The sequence below is a fragment of the Triturus cristatus genome, chromosome 6 (genome assembly GCF_964204655.1).
Source record: "Triturus cristatus chromosome 6, aTriCri1.1, whole genome shotgun sequence".
NCBI classification, from domain to species: Eukaryota; Metazoa; Chordata; class Amphibia; order Caudata; family Salamandridae; genus Triturus; species Triturus cristatus.
Window position 1 is genome coordinate 1,004,372,210 of NC_140589.1, and position 20,839 is coordinate 1,004,393,048.

The following is a 20,839-nucleotide window of genomic DNA, read 5'->3' on the forward strand; positions in this document are numbered from 1 at the left end:
ATTGGCATGGTGTTCGTAGTTAGATGTGTCTGCTGAGCAAACACTCCCGTGTGCACCTGCCTTCCTCCCCCTCAGCCCGTACTCCGTGTAGGCTCTCCCCCCCACCAGTGAGGGTCAGGAAAACATATGTGCAGGAGCCCACAGAAGAAGCTAGAGGGAGTTCTTGTGACAGTGATGACAACTCACTGCATTAGCGAGTTGGATGCGCGTTTTAGCGGTGCTGTTTTACGTGGGAATCCTTTTAGTCCAACGGGCCTCTGTTGTCCCCCTGACGTGCGCTGGCACAGGGCGACACCTGTAACGCCTTGTCGGCCATCTCCGGGTGTCCTGGAGGAGCAAGCTGCGGCCGCTGGACCGTCAGTGGCACTCCAGAATAGAGACTTCCTCCCGCCCCCTGCTGACAGCTGTCACTGAGGCGTCCTCCTGTCTTAGAGGTGGAAGTTTCCCTGGGCTGGAGTTGATGTGTTCGCGCCTCAGCGAGCTCGGGGACGCTGAAGCAGTCATTGCGACGCTGTTCTCTGCTTCCTCCTGCCAGGGAAGTCTTGTCACCCACACAAGACTGCCAGTCCAGATAGTGTGCTACGGACAGGGCATCACCGCTCCAGTGGCAGAATGTCAAGTCCAGGCCCACACATACTGCGAGAGCACGACTTAACACACCTGTTTGCAGCTGTCGACAAGACTTGCGCGCAGCGCTTTGGAGAAAAGTCGTGCTCCTGATTTTTTATATCAGGCCCTTTTCAACCGAAGTATGTATTGCATGGGAGGGGCAGGGCACAAGTCCTAAACAAGCATTTGCAATGCAATAGGTCTTGCATTGACGCGAGTTTGAGCTATTGACATTGCAAATAACAATGCCTTTTTTTAAAAACATAAATAAAAGGCATTATTTACTATGCTAATAGCTTAAACTTGCGTAACTGCGAGACCTATTGCATTGCAAATGCTTGTTCTTTAAGTTATGATCAATCGTTCTGCATTAAATTTGTGAAGGAGGGGGTTGTGACGTTCTTCTCCTCTAGGAGGTATGACTATATACAAGATCTTAGTGGGAATTTGTACGGGGATGTTCTTTCACTGGCAGTTGCTACCACAATGGGAAGCCGACAGTCGCACTTTTAGAATAAAGCCTAAAAATGCACCTTATTGTTGCGACTTCTTCTCAGGTCTGCTTCTTAACTCTTTATCCATCCACACAATAAAAAACAAATGTTTTGAAGTGAGGTCATTACATTTACAAGGGCTCAGTTGATGCAACAGCCTCACTTTGTATAGCTTGTTCTCTGAACCTCCTGGAGTAGTCAAAGGTGACCTGATGTATAAAACACTTATGGATATTATTCAACAAGTTTAAAACAGCATCAAAGGTGGCTGCCAAGCCATAAAAAGTGATAGATTCATTAAGTAGCAGATGCATTACTGGTAGATTGTCAAAAAGAGGCAGTTGCAGTCAGAACAAGCATTGGCAAATACATTGGGTTCTGTGCAGAATGAGTGGTGTTTGAATGAAGGTTGATGATAAGTGTTTGAGTGCAGTGTGAAAGTGCCTCAGTTCATGGTGATTGATGTTTGTTTGCTGCAGAATGAGAATTGTGTGAGTGTACAGGGTGAGAGATGTTACCCTGTACAAGGTAAGAGGTGTGCAAGTATAGGGTGAGTGGTATGTCAATAGTATAAGTGAAGGATGAACGGTTTAGCACAGGGTTAGAGGTGTGGGTGGAGGGTAAGAGGAATGTGAGTGCTGGGTGAGAGGTATGTCAATGGTGTGTGAGTGCACAGTCAGCACTGTGTGAATGGTGAGTGAGCAGTATCTGACTGCCAGCACAATGTCAGGGTGACTGTGAAGAGTAAATGATGGGTGTGCGGTGTCTGAGAGTAGGTAAAAGCTATGAAAGTGTTGTGCAACAGAATACATTTTTATAATATGTAAAGATTACTTCTTTCATGAAAATATAATTAACACAATGCACAATTGTTCCTCCAATTCACCCTATCCATATTTCCAAATCTATGAAATATGAGCACTTTATTAAAAGCTAAAAACAAGGAGGACTCTTTGCTTCTGTTTGGTGAAATATTCAACCAGCTGCACCCTTGTTGGTGTAGACCATCATTTATAATGGTTGCTCTGAGCCAATCCTTGGAGTCTAGTAGAACTATACCCTACGGTTGCACAATTATTTTTAGCTGGCAGCATGGCACATTGAGTTATGGTCTTGCTGCTCAGATATCACCATATTACAACAGTACTCACTATAACCAAACACAGAACATGCACCCAACTCATCCCGAATATGAAACTACCTTGCTGTTAAGCCATCCAACAACGCTTTCTTCCATCAGCTGCTTATCAGACCTATGAATATGCCAGGCAGTAATCACCTAAATCAACTGATTAAACATGCAAGCAAGTTATAACAGCCTTAGTCCTCACCCACAAATAAACCACACAAATCACTAAAATTGCCATACTTAACCATGACCACACACCTCACCAAATGCGACTCAGACTGCACTCTGTGTTGTATCCTGCCAACTGCACATCCCATTAACCAAATGCAGTGACCTTCTGTTCATGCGGTCTGATTTGTCTGGCTCAGCCCTCCATGATGCCAGTGGAGAACAACTAAGTGACATTAAACTGGGTGATATTAACACATGATATTTACAGTGATTAGAATCCTCAGTAAGAAACATAATACATAAAACACATATAATGTAGGGGAGAACAACTTACATATTTGCAATTCAGGTTATGCAAATAATGTATTCATATTTTCCATTGTGAAACAGTAACATTTTATTCATGCTTAGGTATCAGTCTTGTAACATGAGTAAGTGCTTTCGGGAGTAAATTCTCATGACAACTAATAATATGTGGAAGGCCTCACATGAGAGTGCTGGCGCTCACATGGCCTCTAAACACAAGGCTCACAGACATCTTTAGTCGGAGTGTGCAAGCACTGTGTAGGATAAACCTAATAAAAAGGTCGCTGCTATTGGATTTGCAAATGCTTGTTACACTAGTTGCTTGATTCAAATGTTATTTTGCAGAGGTCGTTCAGAGTGAATGTTATTTTTTCAATGAGTAGTTGTAGTAAATGTTATCTTTGCAATGGCTGGTCAGAGTAAATACCTTTTTTTGCACTAGAAGGACGATGCAAAAGAGCATTCACCTGTTGTAGAATTATATAATGTTGACCCAGCTCACTTATAGCATTCTATGATAAATGAGTGAGTGAATATATTTTGTATCGTAAACTCAAGACATGTTTCAAAAGAAACAAAAACAGTTATTATTGTAAATTCTGGAGTACCTTGTCTAAGTTAAATGAAAATAAAGATGGGGATAGAAACCATCAGCATATACTGTAAGCACACCAGACATTTAAATCAATGGTCCCTTCATTTCGTCATGATAATAGGAGTTTTAGCATTTATACCATTATAACCGGAGCGGCCCATTCATACTCCTCACGTGTATTTACCTGCAGATTTTGTGTGTAGCGGTTGCTTTGCTGCAGCTACATTTCCCCTCCTCCTACAACTACTCTAAAAATAGATTTGAAAACACTTAAGACAAACACAGGAATACACTTGAAAGCTTTGCTAAGAGGCAGCCATATGTACTGAACCTTGTTGTTTTTGCAAAGTCTTCATTCTGACTTTAAAGACCAAGATGGCTGTTCTACCTCCCTGTGTTCCGTTAATTGTACAACGTCCTTATGACTGAAATGCTCAATTATATAAATCATAAACATTGTGCTTTTCATAATCAACCACATGATCATGCTCCAACTTTCAAGTACTCTTTGGTATCCAAAACAGGAAATGTTTAATAGTTGTTTTTATACAATGTGTGTGAAAAATCAAGCTTTTTGAAAGGTCTCTTGATTCCCATGAGAAATTAGGCAAATGAAACACTTTATCCCGTATGAATATGAAAGTTGCCTTTCTAAATGTATGTCCTATTCTAAATTCGGGTACTTAAAAAGTGAGAACAAATTTGAGGTTTTTGTGATATACACCATCTTCGTAATTGTCCTTGCTGTAAAAGAGTCCATGAAAGCTTAACAAGCAGGGATAGGAAATTACTTGGAGGCTTTACGGAGCATGGGGCTTAGGACTGAAAACGAAGCTAGGAGAACGATGCGTTCCAAGCCTCATGTAATAATTAATTAAAGTAGCAAATGACTTGGAGGCTTTGCGAGGGAGGGGCCTCAGGGCTGAAAGCGAGGCTTGGAGAACAATACGTTCCAAGCCTTGTGTAGTAATATATGAAAGTTACAGAAACAAGAGAACAAGGTGCACACTGGAAGAGAAGCGCACTAGAACGCAGACCTTTGTCGGCAACAAGACCGCAACAAGGAGATTACATAAATAGCGGAAGACAAACAAAACAAGCACAGCACCAGTGCTGTGCAGCCAAAACACACAAAAGCGGATGAAAACAGTACTTCAGCATTAGGAAACTGATAAGAGACACACAACAGAAACAGCAGAAAATAGTATGCTACAGCCAATAGAAATGGAAGAAAAGTAAGTGGCAAGCACAGGAACCAATGAAAAGCAAGGGCAGGAGGTAAGCCCCTTTTGATATATTTAATACAGCAGCTTTCACAAGCACAGCGCAAGCGCTGTGCCGGCGAAACCTAAGGAGGATATCCTATGCCCTTTTATCAAACATAATCTGTGTTTTGTTGTCAAATGCAAACATTTGGCATCCTCTGTATCAAAAATGTTATTCTGTTTCATCACTTACAAAGTACGACCTACCCCCATATGGATAATTGACACATTGACAAAGCAGAAAGGCAGAAAATATATCCTGTTTCATTGCTGTGATACCTGGCAGCACTAGCAGAATAATTATTGCACCATACAGAGGATCTTAAACTGAAACCTTTGCAGGACTGGTAACCAGCTGACGGATGTCAGCATAGGTGTCAGAGGGCCTTTGTATTCTGAACCCATCAAAAGGTGGGCAGCTGAATTTTGTAGTCTTTGGAGACATACTAGATGATAGACCCAAACAGACTGCATTTAAGAAATCTATACTGGACAACACAAAATGCCACATTTGCTCTCTCCCCTTTACAGTGAGCCAGCTAGTGAAACAGTTACTCCTGGAGTGAAAGGTAGAAATCTGCATGCTTTCATGAGGCTAGAAATATGAACACAAACCAAGAGTTTTTTATATTATCACTCTCAGATTCTAGTCTTCTTGTACCAGATCTTGACAAGTATGTGATCTATTTTCAGAAGGATGCACCACAAGTGTGATTTTGCTTACCTACTACTACACGATAAGTTTTTGTTTGCATTCAGGTGGGGCTTGTTCTAAAACATTAAACTGTTTATTGTTTACAACCATTCTAATTTAAGGCAAAGACATTAAGCCTTATTTACATATTGTTGGCATAACTTTATGCCATGAGTCCAAAGGATTAAATCAGTTATCGTTGGGTACATATAGACATTAAAGAACAGTGGTGACAGTTATGGTCCCTGCTAAATGCCACACTGCAGTGGGACAGGAGATATATATTGTGTAAGTTATTGTTGAGATTGCTGAAATGAAAGAAAGGAACAGCACTAGATCACAACTGTTCCCTGCAATCCTACCACTAATATCTGGTGTTCCTTTGAGGTGAAAGCTGTGAATAAATCTAATCAAAGAAGGGAGATGGCATTAACTTGCTCAAGTTCTAGTCTTAGATCATCCAGCAATGTCATTGTGGCTGACCCTATCTTCTTCTTCAGCCTTAACCTGCCCGACGATGATCCAGCTGATTCTTGTACTTAAAAATGGGGTGATTACCTAAGGTTTTGATTTCTCTTTAACACTAAGACCTAATACATGAATATACCCAAAACAGCAGGTCCGAATTGTGAAGACAATTGTTCTATATAGAGATGATAATTACTTTATTAGCTCTCTTGTTGCATATGTGTCAGCTGAGTATCAAAACTGCAAGATGTTAACTGGTTAATTACTGCTGATCCAAACACATTAATGACTTCCTGCAGATTAATTACTGCCTTGTAGCATTTTTTGCAGTGAGAGGGGCTCTACATCTCCGAACATAGTTTCACATTCCTAAAGATACTGCACATAACTTGAGTTCTTTTGATTTATGTCATTTCAGTGGTTCAAAGGAATATAAAAAATCATTTAAATTAATGTTTCTCTCTGCATCTGAATGTTTCTCTCAGCATCTGAAACATCATTGCCTCAATATTTTTACAAACAGGAAGCAGTTGCCAAGGCAGAGAAATTAGTCAACCTACATGAAGAGTATCAACAGGGGCTGAAGGAGTTTGAGGAATGGCTGCAACAACAAGTAGAAAAACTGGATTGTCTGTCTCACCTTGAGGGTGACGCTCAGATGCATGAAACAACGCTCAGGGATTTACAGGTGCGTCGTTAATGCTGAAGTGTTGATGGTGTTAGCCATTTTTAAAGCTAAGTAAACTAACCTGCAGCTAAGTATAATTGTCAACACAAGGGTGTGCAATAGGCAAAGTGTCAAAGCCAAGATTAGACCTCTGGTCCTAAAGATAACTTTTTGACGGTCAGACCAAATATCTCCATGTTTAGAACATGGCATCTCTGCTTGCCACTCCATACACAAAACAAGCATTGTGCAAAGACAATGGTGGTAGTAAAGATATTGGTGTTAGTAGTGACAATATGGTGGTCTGGTAGCACAGGTGCAAATGCTAGTAGTGGTGTTGGTGGTAAAAGTGCTGTGGCAACAGTGGTTATAGTAAGAATGGTGTAGCGTTGATTGTGGTGATTAATATGGTGATAGTAGTAATGATATCATTGTGATAGTGGTAGTGTTATTTTAGTAGATTTGGAGGTTAGAGTGATGTTGGCAAAAGTAGTAGTAGTGATAATGGAGGTTATTATGGTAGTGGTGATAATGCTGAAGGTGGGGATAATGATGACAGTGGTGGTGGTGACATTGGTGTTGGTGGTAAATCAGTGGTAATGGAAGTAGTGGTAATGGTGATGTGAAACTGATGGTAAGGGTGGTGGGGTGATGGTGGTAATGGTAATGGTGGTGGTGATAATGACAGTTATAGTGGTTCTGGCAATAGTAGTGGTGATAATTATTGTAATGGTAGTGATAATTCAGTGGTGGTAATGGTAATTGCACTATAATTACCATTGAGTTGGGATGAAAACATCTGTTAATCAGCAGCAAGATGCCCTAAGAGGACTATATGTGCATTAAAAATGGGCATTGTTATGCTACGTTACTCTTCTTTAGGTTATGTCATGTTATGTTATGGTGGGGATGACGGTATTGGTGGTAATAGTGGTCCTGATGATAGCGACCATGTTACTGGTGGTGGTGACAGCAATGATGATCCTGGTGGTAATGATGGTGGTAATAGTAATGGCGGAGTTAGTAGAAGCAATGGTAGAAATGATTGTGGTAATGGTGGCAGTAATTTGGTGGTGAGAATCATAGTGCTAAGGTAATGTTGTTGGTAATGGTGGTGAGATCTATTTGGCTCATGTTATGAAAAGAGTAAAGACCTTAGATTGATTGCATTTTCCTCATCAGAGGCAGATTTAGGAAAAGTACAAACTCAAATGCATTTTCTGCAAGCACCTTGAAGAAATGACAGTTTGGTGTCTGTTCAAACCTCAGTTAGTCCAACTCTCTCTTGCACCATTACAGAAAAGCCATTACTAGTCATCCCACTCTTGTTTCTGAGTGGCATTACCCCTGATTTTCATATGTTCATTTTGCTTTAGTATTTTTATAGCATATCTTAATTAAAACTGAGAGATAAGTAAAGGTTGTAAGAAATTGCTCCATAAATTACTGTTCCCACTAGTGACAATGGAATAATAGTTTTAATGGGTAAAATGGTTTTAGATGCTTGTACAGTTTGAATAATTTTATTTGTTGGCCCCGTTTAAACAGACAATATGAAAAGACTTTAAAATGTATTTTGTATAAGATTGCCACAAACGCCTTGTCTGTGCAAAATGTGACAGGTAGGTTCCCTAATTGTTCACTTTTCCTTTTGCTGCGTGTGACTTTGAGATTCCTTTCAGCTAGTGGACATCTGTGTTTATTGAGTCAAAACGTGAAGGCAGCATGCATCCAGATAGAGTCAGTAACAACTACATGGCCTAGTAGTGTTTGGGTCACTCTCAGCCCTCCTGTTTCGTGCCATTAACCGCACTTTGTAGTGCTTCTGGACGGGCTCAAGCTAGATAGCCAAGGGAGCTGTTTGGTTATTGGGTGGGATCCTAGATTTAAAATACCATGGACACCACAGACATCCCCATGTAGGTGGGTGGAGTCAGGGGGCGACTTGGAAGTAGCTGCTCTATATTTGACTGAATGGGCAGCTTCTTGGGCAGCGTGAGTTCACAGATGCACATTCATCATGTTTAAAAGTGCGCCATCGAGCAAATGGGGACAGTGGACCATTTTTCGAAATAAGGCCCTGGGTGCCCTTTGCTTAACGACTTAACAAACAATGAGGTCTCATTTTAGCAGTCCCAGCAGTAGGTCGCTGCAGCTGTCTTGGAAGTCTGCCTTCTGCTGCTAAAGACATGAGGAGCTAGAGTTAGAAATGCATTGGTTCCTGATATGTAAATGCAAGATGCTTCATAGAAAAGTAATTTGCCACCAATATGACATCACAACCACGCACAACAACTTTCACTATCCACTGGTGTAAGAAGCTGGCTCTTTATATAGTGGACCAAAACGAGGTACACTCTGTACAGAGTCCAGGCAACCCTTATTGGTTTACAAAGGCAAAAATGATAACACCAAATGCTTTCTTTTGTGGTATTGCAGGCGAGCAGTTTAGGCTTATGAGAGTGTAGTGCTAAGCATTTGTTGTACTCACAGAGGAAATAAATGAGACACACACTCAAGAATAAATCAGAGACCAATTACAAAAACCAAGTTATATTTTTATATAAATTGTGATACCAAGAACTTCATTATCAAGTAAGTACCTTTTTAGATATGAATTTTCACAGGTAAATAAATAGTTCACTTTAATGCATCTTTACGCGGCAATGCTTTCCTATAGGAGAAAAGGCATATATTGCATACAGTTATATATGGTCAGTTTCTGGGCGTCTCCTTCGGGTCTTCGGGTTGTAGGGGGCAAAATCCAAAGTACCACTAGCAGTTACTCGTTACCTGCCCTGGGGCGTCTGGGTGCAGAGGTGCTGGTTGGGAGCTGTACATTCTACCGGGTGGAAAGAAGGGGGGCTACCTAGAAACAGGCCACAGAGGGGGACTTTGGGACAAGTCACGGAGCTCCCAATGGGAGACTCGGGTCACAACGGTCCTCGGGACAAGGGGACACAGCCGTTTTGTCAGTACCCAGGCTCGGACAATCAGGTGCAGAGTGGAAAGTTTGGCTGGGCTCTGTGCATCCTGGAGCTCTGCGGTTGTTGGTCTGTCCAGTTGAGGGTGCAAACATCAGGACTGCAGGGCCACTCTGAAAGTGCATCTCTGTGCTGCTGACGGCCCATTGATGCAGTGCGGATTGCACTCTCATAGATTTTGTTTACTGCAAGGTGTCCGGTACCCCAGGTATTGGTCCTGTGTGACTCCGATTGGTCCTGGTCTCCTTTCACTTGGGTGAGGGGAGCAGATCTGACCTTCAGGAGCACAGTTTCCTCTTCCAGGTGAGGCTGCTGCGTAGGGCTGGCTCCTCTGCTCCAAGGGAGATTGCTGACAATTTGCGGTGGGCCGGCAGTCTCTCAGGGTTCTTGGAAGCTGTTCAGCTGCAGGATAAGTCACTGGTCACGATTGTCAAGACTGGTGCAGGCAGACAGGGCTTGACACCAAATGTCCACAGCAAGTCTTCAGTTCTCGTTTTTATTGCGGCTTTTCTTTGTCCTCTCTTCTTGATCCATCAAATCTGAGTTCCTGGTGTCAGGGGCATCACCTAAAACTCAATTTAGGAGTGTCACAGGGAGTCAGAGATGCCAATTGGGTTTAGGCTGTCATGCAGTTTTAGGGAAGGAACACAGGCCATGGGTACCTGATTGGCAGGAGCGCAGGGCACACTTAGTCAAAGTACATCAGCAATTCAGCAAAAAGTGGGGGCATACCATGCAAGAAAGATGGCACTTTCTCACACAACCCCCCCCCCCTCTCCAAACAGAAGGTGATGAGACTAACCTTGCCTTATGGAGTCTTCATTGTCTAAGTGGAAGAACCTGGAAAGTCCATCTTCATTGTCATGGGCAGTCCCTGGTCGGTGTTCCGCTTCAAAGTCCATTCCCTGTAGGGAGATGGACCACCTTAGCAGTTTTGGATTTTCCCCTTTCATTTGCATTAGCCATCTGAGAGGTCTGTGGTCAGTTTGAACCAGGAAGTGAGTACCAAACAGGTATGGCCTCAACTTCTTCAGGGACCAAACCACAGAAAAGGCCTCCCTCTCAATGGCACTCCAACGCTGCTCTCTGGGCAGAAGCCTCCTGCTTATAAAAGCAACAGGTTGGTCATGGCCTTCATCATTGGTCTGGGATAGGACCGCTCCTATCCCTAGCTCAGAGGCATCAGTCTGCACTATGAACTGCTTGGCATAATCTGGAGCTTTTAGAATTGGTGCTGAGCAAATTGCTTCTTTCAGGGTGTCAAAAGCCTTTTGGCAACTAACTGTCCAGTTAACCTTCTTGGGCATCTTCTTGGAGGTAAGTTCATTGAGGGGATTCACAATGGACCCATATCCCTTCACAAACCTCCTGTAGTACCCAGTCAAGCCAAGGAATGCCCTGACTTGGGTCTGGGTTGTTGGAGCTGCCCAGTCCAGGATGGCCTGGATCTTGGGCTGTAAGGGTTGTACCTGGCCTCCACCAACAAGGTGGCCCAAGTACACCACAGTGCCCTGCCCTATCTGGCATTTGGATGCCTTGATAGTGAGGCCTGCATTTTGCAGAGCCTCTAAAGCCTTCCCAAGGTGGATCAGGTGATCCTGCCAGGTGGAGCTAAAGACAGCAATATCATCAAGATAAGCTGCACTAAAGGACCCCAATCCAGCCAGGACTTGGATCACCAACCTCTGGAAGGTGGCAGGGGCATTCTTTAACCCAAAAGGCATCACAGTGAGCTGATAATGCCCATCAGGTGTGGAGAATGCTGTTTTCTCTTTTGCTCCTGAGGCCATGCCAATCTGCCAGTACCCTGCAGTTAAGTCAAAGGTACTGAGAAATTTGGCTGCCCCTAGTTTGTCTATCAGTTCATCTGCTCTTGGGATAGGGTGAGCATCTGTCTTGGTGACAGAGTTGAGCCCTCTATAGTCCACACAAAACCTAATTTCTCTCTTTACACCCTGTGATGAGGTTTGGGGACTAGAGCCACTGGGCTAGCTCAGGGGCTCTCAGAGGGTTCAATTACCCCTAACTCCAGCATCTTGCTGACTTCAGCTTTGATGCTTTCCTTGACTTGGTCTGACTGATGATAGATCTTGTTTTTGACAGGTGCACTGTCACCAGTGTCCACATCATGGGTACACCAGTTTGTCAGACCAGGGGTCAGGGAAAAGAGACTAGCATCCTGTTGCAAGACTTGCTTGCAGTCAGTCTGCTGTTGGGCAGAGAGGGTGTCTGAAAAGACAACTCCATCTACTGACCCATCTTTTGGGCTGTAGGGGAGGAGATCAGGGAGAGGTTCACTTTCTGCTTCCTGTTCCTCATCAGTCTCCATCAGCATGGTGATGTCAGCCCTGTCATTGTAGACCTTAAGGCGGTTCACATGGATAACCCTTTTGGGTGTACTGCTAGTGCCCAGGTCAACTAAGTAGGTGACCTCACTCTTTTTTTCTAGGATAGGGTAAGGGCCACTCCATCTATCTTGGAGTGCCCTTGGTGCCACTGGCTCCAAAACCCACACCTGTTGCCCAGGTTGAAATTCAACCAGTGCAGCTTTTTGGTCATACCAGTGCTTCTGAAGCTCCTGGCTGGCCTCAAGATTCTTGGATGCCTTTTCCATGTACTCAGCCATTCTGGACCTTAGGCCAAGCACATAGTCCACTATGTCTTGTTTGGGCTCTTGGAGAGGCCTCTCCCAGCCCTCCTTTACAAGACAAAGTGGTCCCCTCGCTGGATGACCAAACAGAAGTTCAAAGGGTGAGAAACCTACTCCCTTCTGTGGCACTTCTCTGTAAGTGATAAACAGGCATGGCAACAGGACATCTCATCTCCTCTTGAGTTTTTCAGGGAGTCCCATGATCATGCCTTTCCATGTCTTGTTGAATCTCTCAACAAGGCCATTGGTTTGTGGATGGTAGGGTGTAGTAAACATGTACTGCGCTCCACACTCCTTCCACATGTGTTTCAGGTAAGCAGACATGAAGTTGGAAGCTGTGTCTGAAACCACCTCCTTAGGAAACCCTACCCTGGTGAAGACACCCAGGAGGGCCTTGGGTACTGCAGGAGCTGTAGTAGTCCTAAGGGGAATAGCTTCAGGATACCTAGTAGCATGATCCACTACTACTAGAATGAATTTGTTCCCTGAGGGTGTGGGAGGTTCAAGTGGACCCACAATGTCCACACCTACCCTTTCAAAGGGCACCCCCACCACTGGCAGTGGAATTAGGGGGGCCTTTGGGTGGCCACCTGTCTTGCCACTGGCTTGACAGGTAACACAGCTGACAAACTCCTCCACCTTTTGGTGCATCTCGGGCCTGTAAAAGTGACTAACTAGCCTTTCCCAAGTTTTGGTTTGCCCCAGATGTCCAGCTAGGGGGATGTCATGAGCCAAAGTTAGGAGAAACTCCCAGTACTTCTGTGGCACTACCACCCTCCTGATGGTTCCAGGAGTGGGGTTTCTTGCCTCAGCATACAGTAATCCCTCTTCCCAATAACCTTTTGCTCTGTGCTCTGGTTTGCACACACACCAATTCAGGGATACTCAGCATGGCTGCATGGGTTTTCAACTCAACTTCAGCCCAGGCTGAGGTTTCCAGATCATTTCCTAGCAGACATGCAGCTGGTAACTTTTGAGAGACCACTACCTATTTCAGGCCAGTAACCCCCTCCCCCAGCCTAATGTCACCATAGCCATTGGATGATTAGTGGTAACACTGTCAGCTTTGGTGACTGGGTAGGTTTTCCCAATCAAGTATTGCTCTGGGGAAACCAGTGTGTCTCTCACCATATTGACACTGGCACCTGTATCCCTCAGAGCTTCTTTCCTAGTTCCATTCACCCAGGGGTATTGCAAATACTTCTTTAAGTTGGGTGGTCACACAGCTACAGTGGCAAACTCAACTTCCCCTTCTGAAACTAGAACTGCTTCAGTGTGCATCCTGATTTGCTCTGGGCACACTGTTGATCCCATCTGTAGACTTGCCACTCCAGGTGTAGCTGTACTGGTTGCCTTAGGGGCCTTGTTGTGAGGGCAAGATTTATCTACAGTTAAGTGTCCCAACTTCTTGGGGGCGCTAGAGGGCGCCGAACCAAGATGGCCGCACACGAGTGAGGCTCTCGCCAGACCGGGCGCTTCCAAGATCCTTCCTGCCATCCTGACCAGGCTATCCTCGGCCTCACCTCCACGGCTGCATAGGCAGGAACCTGCGCTGCACCCCGATACCCGACACGACCCTAGAGCCCGCCGAAGTGCGGAGTTACACGCTGGAGTTCCCCCCGGCCGGGAGAGAGGGCTTGTCTGCGGCCGGCGCGCTGCGGGGGACGCGGTCTGCGAGAGCCCGGGGCTCCAAGGCCTTCGCACCGCGGGACGTCGCTGCCTGGTGACGCCGCGATCGACGCTGGAAGTCCGGAAGACCGGTGGCCATCCCAACCAGAGACGGGTGCTGAGACGCGGACTCTGCGACATCTTCGAGGCTTGGCGGAGCCGGGGAGCTCGTTGCTCGCACACCCCCCGCTAGCTGCGGCCTGGGCCCGTGACTGCCGCTGACCCCGCTGGAGATCTCCGGGCGCAGCCTTGGGGGCTATCCTGTTCCTTCCCCCCCCCCTCACACATCTACGATTGGGGTGCCTTCCGTCTGGGGCCTGGCTGCCGGACCGCGCCGACTTCGGAGCGTGACCTCATTGGCGGGCTCTGACCCACGGGAACCGGCGAGGCGGCCTGGGGGGCCGCGACGGCTGCTGCCCCCGCCTTGGCGTCTGTGGCTGCTTGTGCGGGGAGGTTGCGGCTCCGTGGACGGGTGCTGCCTGGAGTCCCTTGCCTGCTCTATCCTGGCCTCGTCCTAACCTGACAGTCTACTGCCCAATCCTCGCTTGCTGCCTGGGCCGGAACCGGGCGGATTGGGACTCACCCTCTGCTGTCCTGCGGGTGCGGGTCGCGACTGATGGGGGCCGGAGGCTACTGAGGCCCCCCCCCCCTGTGCTTGCCGGCTGGTGGCCCGCGCTCCCTGCGCACTGGATCGCCTGAATAGGCCGCCTCCCTCGCTTCAACGATCCTAGCGGCAGGTTTGGGACTCCGCGCCGCCTCTCTCTACTCGCGGGGCCGCGGCCTGGGCTGGACGGGTCCCCTGCCTCGCCTGGACTGCTGGTGGGACGGCCTGTGCAGGTTCGGTGACGGGGCGTCATGGGGCGCAACGACGCGCGACAGTCCAAGCTGTCGTTTGACGCTAAGAAGGCCCCCGCACCGGCGTCCGAGCCTGGCCCATCCGCTGCCGTCCCTCCTGATGAAGACTGGAAGTCTCTCCTGCTGGGATTAAAACAAAGCTTAACTACCATAGACTCTAAAATTGACAACATCACTACCAGGTTGGACGGTGTAGTGGCCAGACTGGAGCGGCACGACACCCGCATCACAGAGACTGAGGATAGGATCTCCGCGCTGGAAGACGGTGCCACCTCTACAGACCGACATGTTACCCAAATGGATCGCCTCCTTAAAATAATAGCGGACAAGAACGAGGACCTAGAATCGAGGTCCCGTCGCAACAACGTCCGCATCCTGGGCCTTGCGGAGACCACCAACACCGGGAAAATGGAGGTCTTCATCGAGAATCTGTTGGCCGAACTGTTCGGGCGGGACTCCTTCTCTCCACACTTCATTGTGGAGAGGGCACACAGGTCCCTTGCTGCCCGCCCCCCCCCTGGCGGCCAGCCTCGGCCCATAATTGCACGCTTCCTTAACTATCGAGACCGGGATGTGGTTCTCAGGCGTGCACGGGAGATGGGAACAGTGCCCTACTGCAACACTACGCTGTCCTTCTTCCCCGATTTCACTGCATCGGTGCAGGAGGCCCGTCGGAAATTTGCTGTGGTGAAAAAGAAACTACAGGCCCGGGAGATTCCATATGCGATGCTGTACCCTGCTAAACTTAAGGTCTCACATCAGGGCAAACAATTGTTTTTTCAGCAACCGCAGCAGGTGGAAGACTTCCTCAAGCGGCAACGCGGGGACTCGGCTGGGGGGGCTGCCGGGCCGCGGCCCTCCCGGTCGCCCTCTCCGATGGAACAACAGGACTGAACATATCGGGGGGGCTGCTTCCCCTCCTTGGACTCACTCTGCTGTTGGGACAACATCTGCCCGAACGGATCATCATCCTGGTGAGGTACCTCTCTTTGTTTTATGCCTCCATCACTTGGATGGGTCGCTGTCACATTTGGTGCCCGGTCGCCCACCTCCGTCCCACTTTGAGGGCCTAGTGTGACTCTGGGTCCCCGTGGGTGCAAGTAGGGAGGTGGTTGGCAGGTCTGGCGCCCCTAGAGCACGACCCCCCAATGGGCGCACCCCAAAGTACCCCTTTCCTCATCCAGGCAGGGGTAGTTACTGTATTGTTTCTGTTTGATGGGTTGGGTTGGATAGGGAGGGGGGGGGACGGGTGGGTGATGTGTACCCGGCCAGTTGGGGTAGCCGGAGTGGGTGGTCGAATGTTCCGCTCTGCATCTAGGCTCGCTGTTTTCTCAGCACAAGATGCGGGGGGGTGGGAGGGGGTGGGAGTTCAATGGGGTTTTGTTCTGGAGTTTGTTACTGAGTGCTACGCGCAATTGCCAGCTGCGACGCCATGCCACTTATGCCTTTACACGTGGGAATGGGGGACTTAACTGATAAGCGCCCTGCGCAGAACTTTCAGTTACTATCATGGAATGTGCGCGGGCTAAACGACCCGAGGAAGAAGAGACAAATCCTCGGCTACCTGACTCGGCAAGGGGTGTCAGTCGCCATGCTCCAGGAAACGCACCTGCAGCCTGGGATGACCCCCCCGTTTGCGTCGCGATGGGCTACGAACAGGGTGTTCTCGTCATACTCAAGTTACGCAAGGGGAGTGACCATTCTAGTGAGACGGGGGATGGGGTTTACTCTGGCGGGCACTGAGGTAGATTCGGGGGGGCGGTACTGCATGGCTTGGGGGACACTGCACTCACATACAATTTTGTTTGCCTGTTACTATGGCCCCAACACGGATGACCCTTCTGCCCTCCTCTCGATGTGGGGTAAGATCCAATCTCTAGGTATTTCCCACATTATACTGGGGGGTGATTTCAACACTGCACTTCGGCCTGGGATGGACAGGTCACACCCGCAGGCATCACACTACACGCACACACAGCGTGCGTTGTTGAATATAGTGGAAGACCATCGCTTAATTGATGCATGGAGGCACTTTCACCCCACGCTTCGACAGGGCACACACCATTCCGCGGTACATTCCACCTGGGCGCGTATTGACTACGTGTTCCTCTCCTCTGGCCTCTCCCCTTGGCTGGGTGGGGCGCTTCATCTGGCTCGCACCTTCTCTGACCACTCTCCGGTCCTTCTGTCCCTGCGTATTCCCCTCGCGATCTCCCCTTATCTGAGCTGGCGACTGAATCCTGCACACCTCACAGACCCGGTGTTTCATGCGGAACTTGAGCAAGACATAAAGGATTTTTTTGAACGTAACATAGATTCCGTTTCCAGCCTTACTATAGTCTGGGAGGCGTTCAAAGTTACCGTGAGGGGATGGTGCATAGCTAAGGGAGGGGGGGTCCTTAAGTTTCTACGCGGAGATTTACGCAGGCTCGAGGCTGAACTCCGTAAGCTGGAGAGCGACATGGAGCGTACTGGGCGAGAACCTAGCACAGCGGCGCGGCTGCGAGAGAAACTAAATGAATACTCGGAGGCTGCTGCCGCGGAGAGTAAGTTTCTGGGGAGACCCTTTGTCTCCCGAGTGTATGGTGAGGGCGACAGACCTGGCAGGGCGTTAGCCACCGCGACTCGCTCCCCTAGGTACAGTAACTACGTTGCTACCCTGATGGATGAACATGGCACCCCGCAGCGGGAGCTTTCGGACCAACTCAGGGTCCTCACGGAACACTACACTAGGCTATACACCACCCAACGGACTGCACCGATTGCGTTACATGAATACCTTGATGACACCGCGCTAGCATGGCTGGGCCCCACACAGCAGAAGTTCCTCCACCATCCACTAGAACTAGATGAGATTACGGACGCCATTATGTCCATGAAGTCGGGGAAGGCGCCAGGGTCGGACGGGCTGCCGATCGACTTCTATAAAGCCTTCAAGCACGTGTTGGCCCCCATTCTGCAGCAGGTGTACTACTCTTCCTTAGAGGAGGGATCCCTACCGGCCACGATGCGAGAGGCCCTTATAACGTCTTTGTTAAAACCCGGAAAGGCGCCGGAATATTGTGATTCCTACAGGCCCCTCTCGCTGTTAAATACAGACGTTAAAATATTGGCGAAGGTCCTGGCTACGCGCCTTAATCTCCTGATGGAGCGCCTTGTGCTCCCGGACCAGGCCGGGTTTGTCCCCAACCGGGCAACTTCTCATAACTTGCGCACTCTCCAGGCGGTGATTCAAGATATTGACCCGAAGAGCGAGGCGGCTGCGGTCTTTCTCGACGCCACTAAGGCGTTCGATTCCCTCGAGTGGGATTATCTACTGGCCTTGCTGGAACGGATGGGCATGCCCTTCAATTTCTTGGACTGGATCCGACTGTTATACTGCCGGCCGAGAGCAATGGTGCTGCTTAATGGTGCCCGCTCCCCCCCCTTCGAGATCCACAGGGGGACCCGACAAGGATGTCCCCTCTCCCCGGTGCTGTTCGCACTGGCTATAGAGCCCCTTGCGGCCAAGCTTCGGCAGCATCATAATCACCGATCTCTCATATACCCTGAGCGCCAACTGCTCATTGCACTATATGCGGATGACATGACTCTGTATGTGCATAAGCCGCGCGAAAACTTGAACCCTTTGCTGCGGGAGGTCACTAAATTCGGCGCCCTCTCGGGGATTCAGATAAATTGGACAAAATCTGCCTTGTTCCCCTTGACGGACAGCACTACACAGTTCCCCCTGGATTATCCCCTGGTTTGGGAGCAAGAGGAGATCAAATACCTGGGCATCCAGGTGACAAGAAATCGGGAGGCCCTGATTAGAGCCAACTACGGGACGGTTGTGGATCAACTCACAGACAAAATTACCCAGTGGATCCGCCTCCCATTGTCAATGGCGGGTCGGATCTCACTGATTAAAATGGTGGTCCTCCCCAAGCTGCTGTATCTCTTTACGAACATTCCATATAGTCCTGGCGCATATTTCTTCCGCGCCCTCAATTCCCAGATCTCTCGTCTTATCTGGGGAGGCAAGCAAGCCCGACTCGGGCTGCGAACCCTTATGCTACCCTATCACCAAGGGGGGTTTGACGTCCCCAATTTTCAACGATACTATGATTGCGCACAAGGTCACTTCGCTGCTTATTGGCTGCACCCCCCCCCCTTTATGGCGCACTTGGCAGTCGAAGATGGGTATATGAGGCCGGAACAACCTTCCGGATATTTATACACACCAGCCTGCGTGGACCATAGAGACCCCACCACGGTCGACTGCACTGTCAGTGCCTGGAAACGCCTGGCGGACCGCATGGAAGTAAAATTCCTATACTCCCCTCGTATGGCCTTAGCCCACGATCCAAGGGTGAGTGTGGCACGAGAGGAAATTGGCCGTAGACTGCTTGCAAGGCTTGCGGTTCACACCTGGGGGGATCTGTACCACCAGGGGAGTTTCCGCACAGCTACACATTTCTTCAAGGATGCCACTCCTTCCGTCATGGATACCTTTCTCTACATTCGGCTCCGGCAAAATATCAAGGCGATTACCCCCGATTTTCCGAGCGAGCCTGACACCATGGCGCCCCTCCATGCACTGCTGCAGAAGGGAACACCGACACATGTGGTCTCTATGTTATATGCTCACGCACAGGCCGCCCCCTCCCCCCCCCCTCTCCGAGCGCGTAGTGACTGGGATTGCGACCTGGGGGAACCACTGTCGGATGCTCAGTGGGAGGAGAGCTGCTCACATACCAGCGCGGTGACGGGAAATGCCCGCCTTCGCCTGGTTCATTTTAAATTCCTGCATCGCCTTTACTTTACACCCGCTAAACTACACCGCTTCGGCCTCCGGGACAACGATTGCTGCCTCCGCTGCAAGAGGCCAGGCGCGGACTTCATGCACTTGGCGTGGTCCTGTCGGGCCGTTGCCGCCTATTGGGAGGAAGTGTTTGCAGCTCTTTCAGAAATGATTGGGGTAAGCATTACCCCTTGTCCTAAGATTGCCCTGCTGGGCCAATCCAACCCTGATATTAAGGCGCACCGGAAATTCTTCGCGATAGGCCTACTGTTGGCAAAACGCCATGTCGCATGCAGGTGGGGGCGAGGGCGAGCGCCTAAATTCAAGACTTGGCTAGATACTATGACAACTTGGCAGGAACAACTGCACAACTATTCGGACCTTCTGCCTCACAAATCGCGACCCAAGGACCTGTGGGGTCCCCTCACTGCGTATCTCCTGAAAATGCAGCTCCCAGACGAGTCCACTGCAGGTGCGAGTGGGGCTGTTACAGTGGAAGGCCGGGTCACCTCGCCGGCTCCAGCGCCCAACTCACTGCCAGCTGACACCGCTTTGGCCCCCCCTCCCGCGCCCCCTTAGTTCTCCATACATGCGACGCCAGCGCTCCCGCTGCCCTCGGCTGGGCTACACACGTCCCGAGGAATCACCTAACAACCACGGGATATACGGGTGGTGGGCGCCGCGAGCTGATTGTCTCCCCCTCCTCCCCCCCCCCTCCCTCCCCCCCACTACGACATGACATGCGCGACACTGCCGGAGGCAGCGTCATGTCGTGTTCTCTACTATGACCTTGCTATGCCCGCCCAGATCATTTGACGGTGCCTTGTGGCACGTGACGTCGGCACCTTGGGTGGGTCCCACATGCCACAGAGTGATACGAGACCCGCACAACCAGGCACCACATTGCCACGGCTACCTCATGCTAGGTGCGCTGGATCCTCGCTGGAAGGGCGCTGTTTATGTAGCACTTGTTTTGGTTCCGTTATTGAAGTTGAATGAAACCTCAGGTTCCTCATGCTGGATCACCTCATGCAGCTCTGATTATTCCCTACTACATGCCTACACAGTACTAGTTCCTATGCTTCGCGGCCGGCCCGTTTGGGTTGTAGGCGACATGCTGTGTAACCTAGTGATTGCTTTTCAAACTATGTTCATTGATGCCTCACCGCATGTGGTTGCTGCCGGCCTGATTATTCAGGTTGTAGGCGTACAGCTGTGTATTATTTTCTTATGCTCAATAAAGGTTTTTTCAAAAAAAAAAAAAAAAAAAAAAAAAAAAAAGTGTCCCAACTTCTTACAGTTGTTACACCAGGCCTTTGAGGGATCAAAGTTCTTCCCCATATAAGGTTGAGGCACATAGGGAGTAGTTTGGGACCCACCCCTGTACAGGTTTTTGTGGCCCTTTAGAAGACTCAGACTTTTTATCTTGGGGATTCTCACCACCTTTCGCCTGGGGAGGTTTTGTAACCACCTTCATCTGGTCACCCCCAGTGGTTGTCCT

General features: G+C 48.8%; 1 protein-coding gene across 1 annotated transcript in view; it reads left to right on the forward strand.

Annotated features, from left to right (window-relative positions):
* SYNE1 (spectrin repeat containing nuclear envelope protein 1) overlaps positions 1–20,839 on the forward strand; it is a 1,959,630-nt gene that overhangs the window by 981,392 nt on the left and 957,399 nt on the right. The window contains exon 64 of the mRNA XM_085611789.1: positions 6,255–6,419. Coding sequence (XP_085467915.1) covers positions 6,255–6,419 — 165 coding nt within the window. The remainder of the gene's footprint in view (positions 1–6,254; positions 6,420–20,839) is intronic.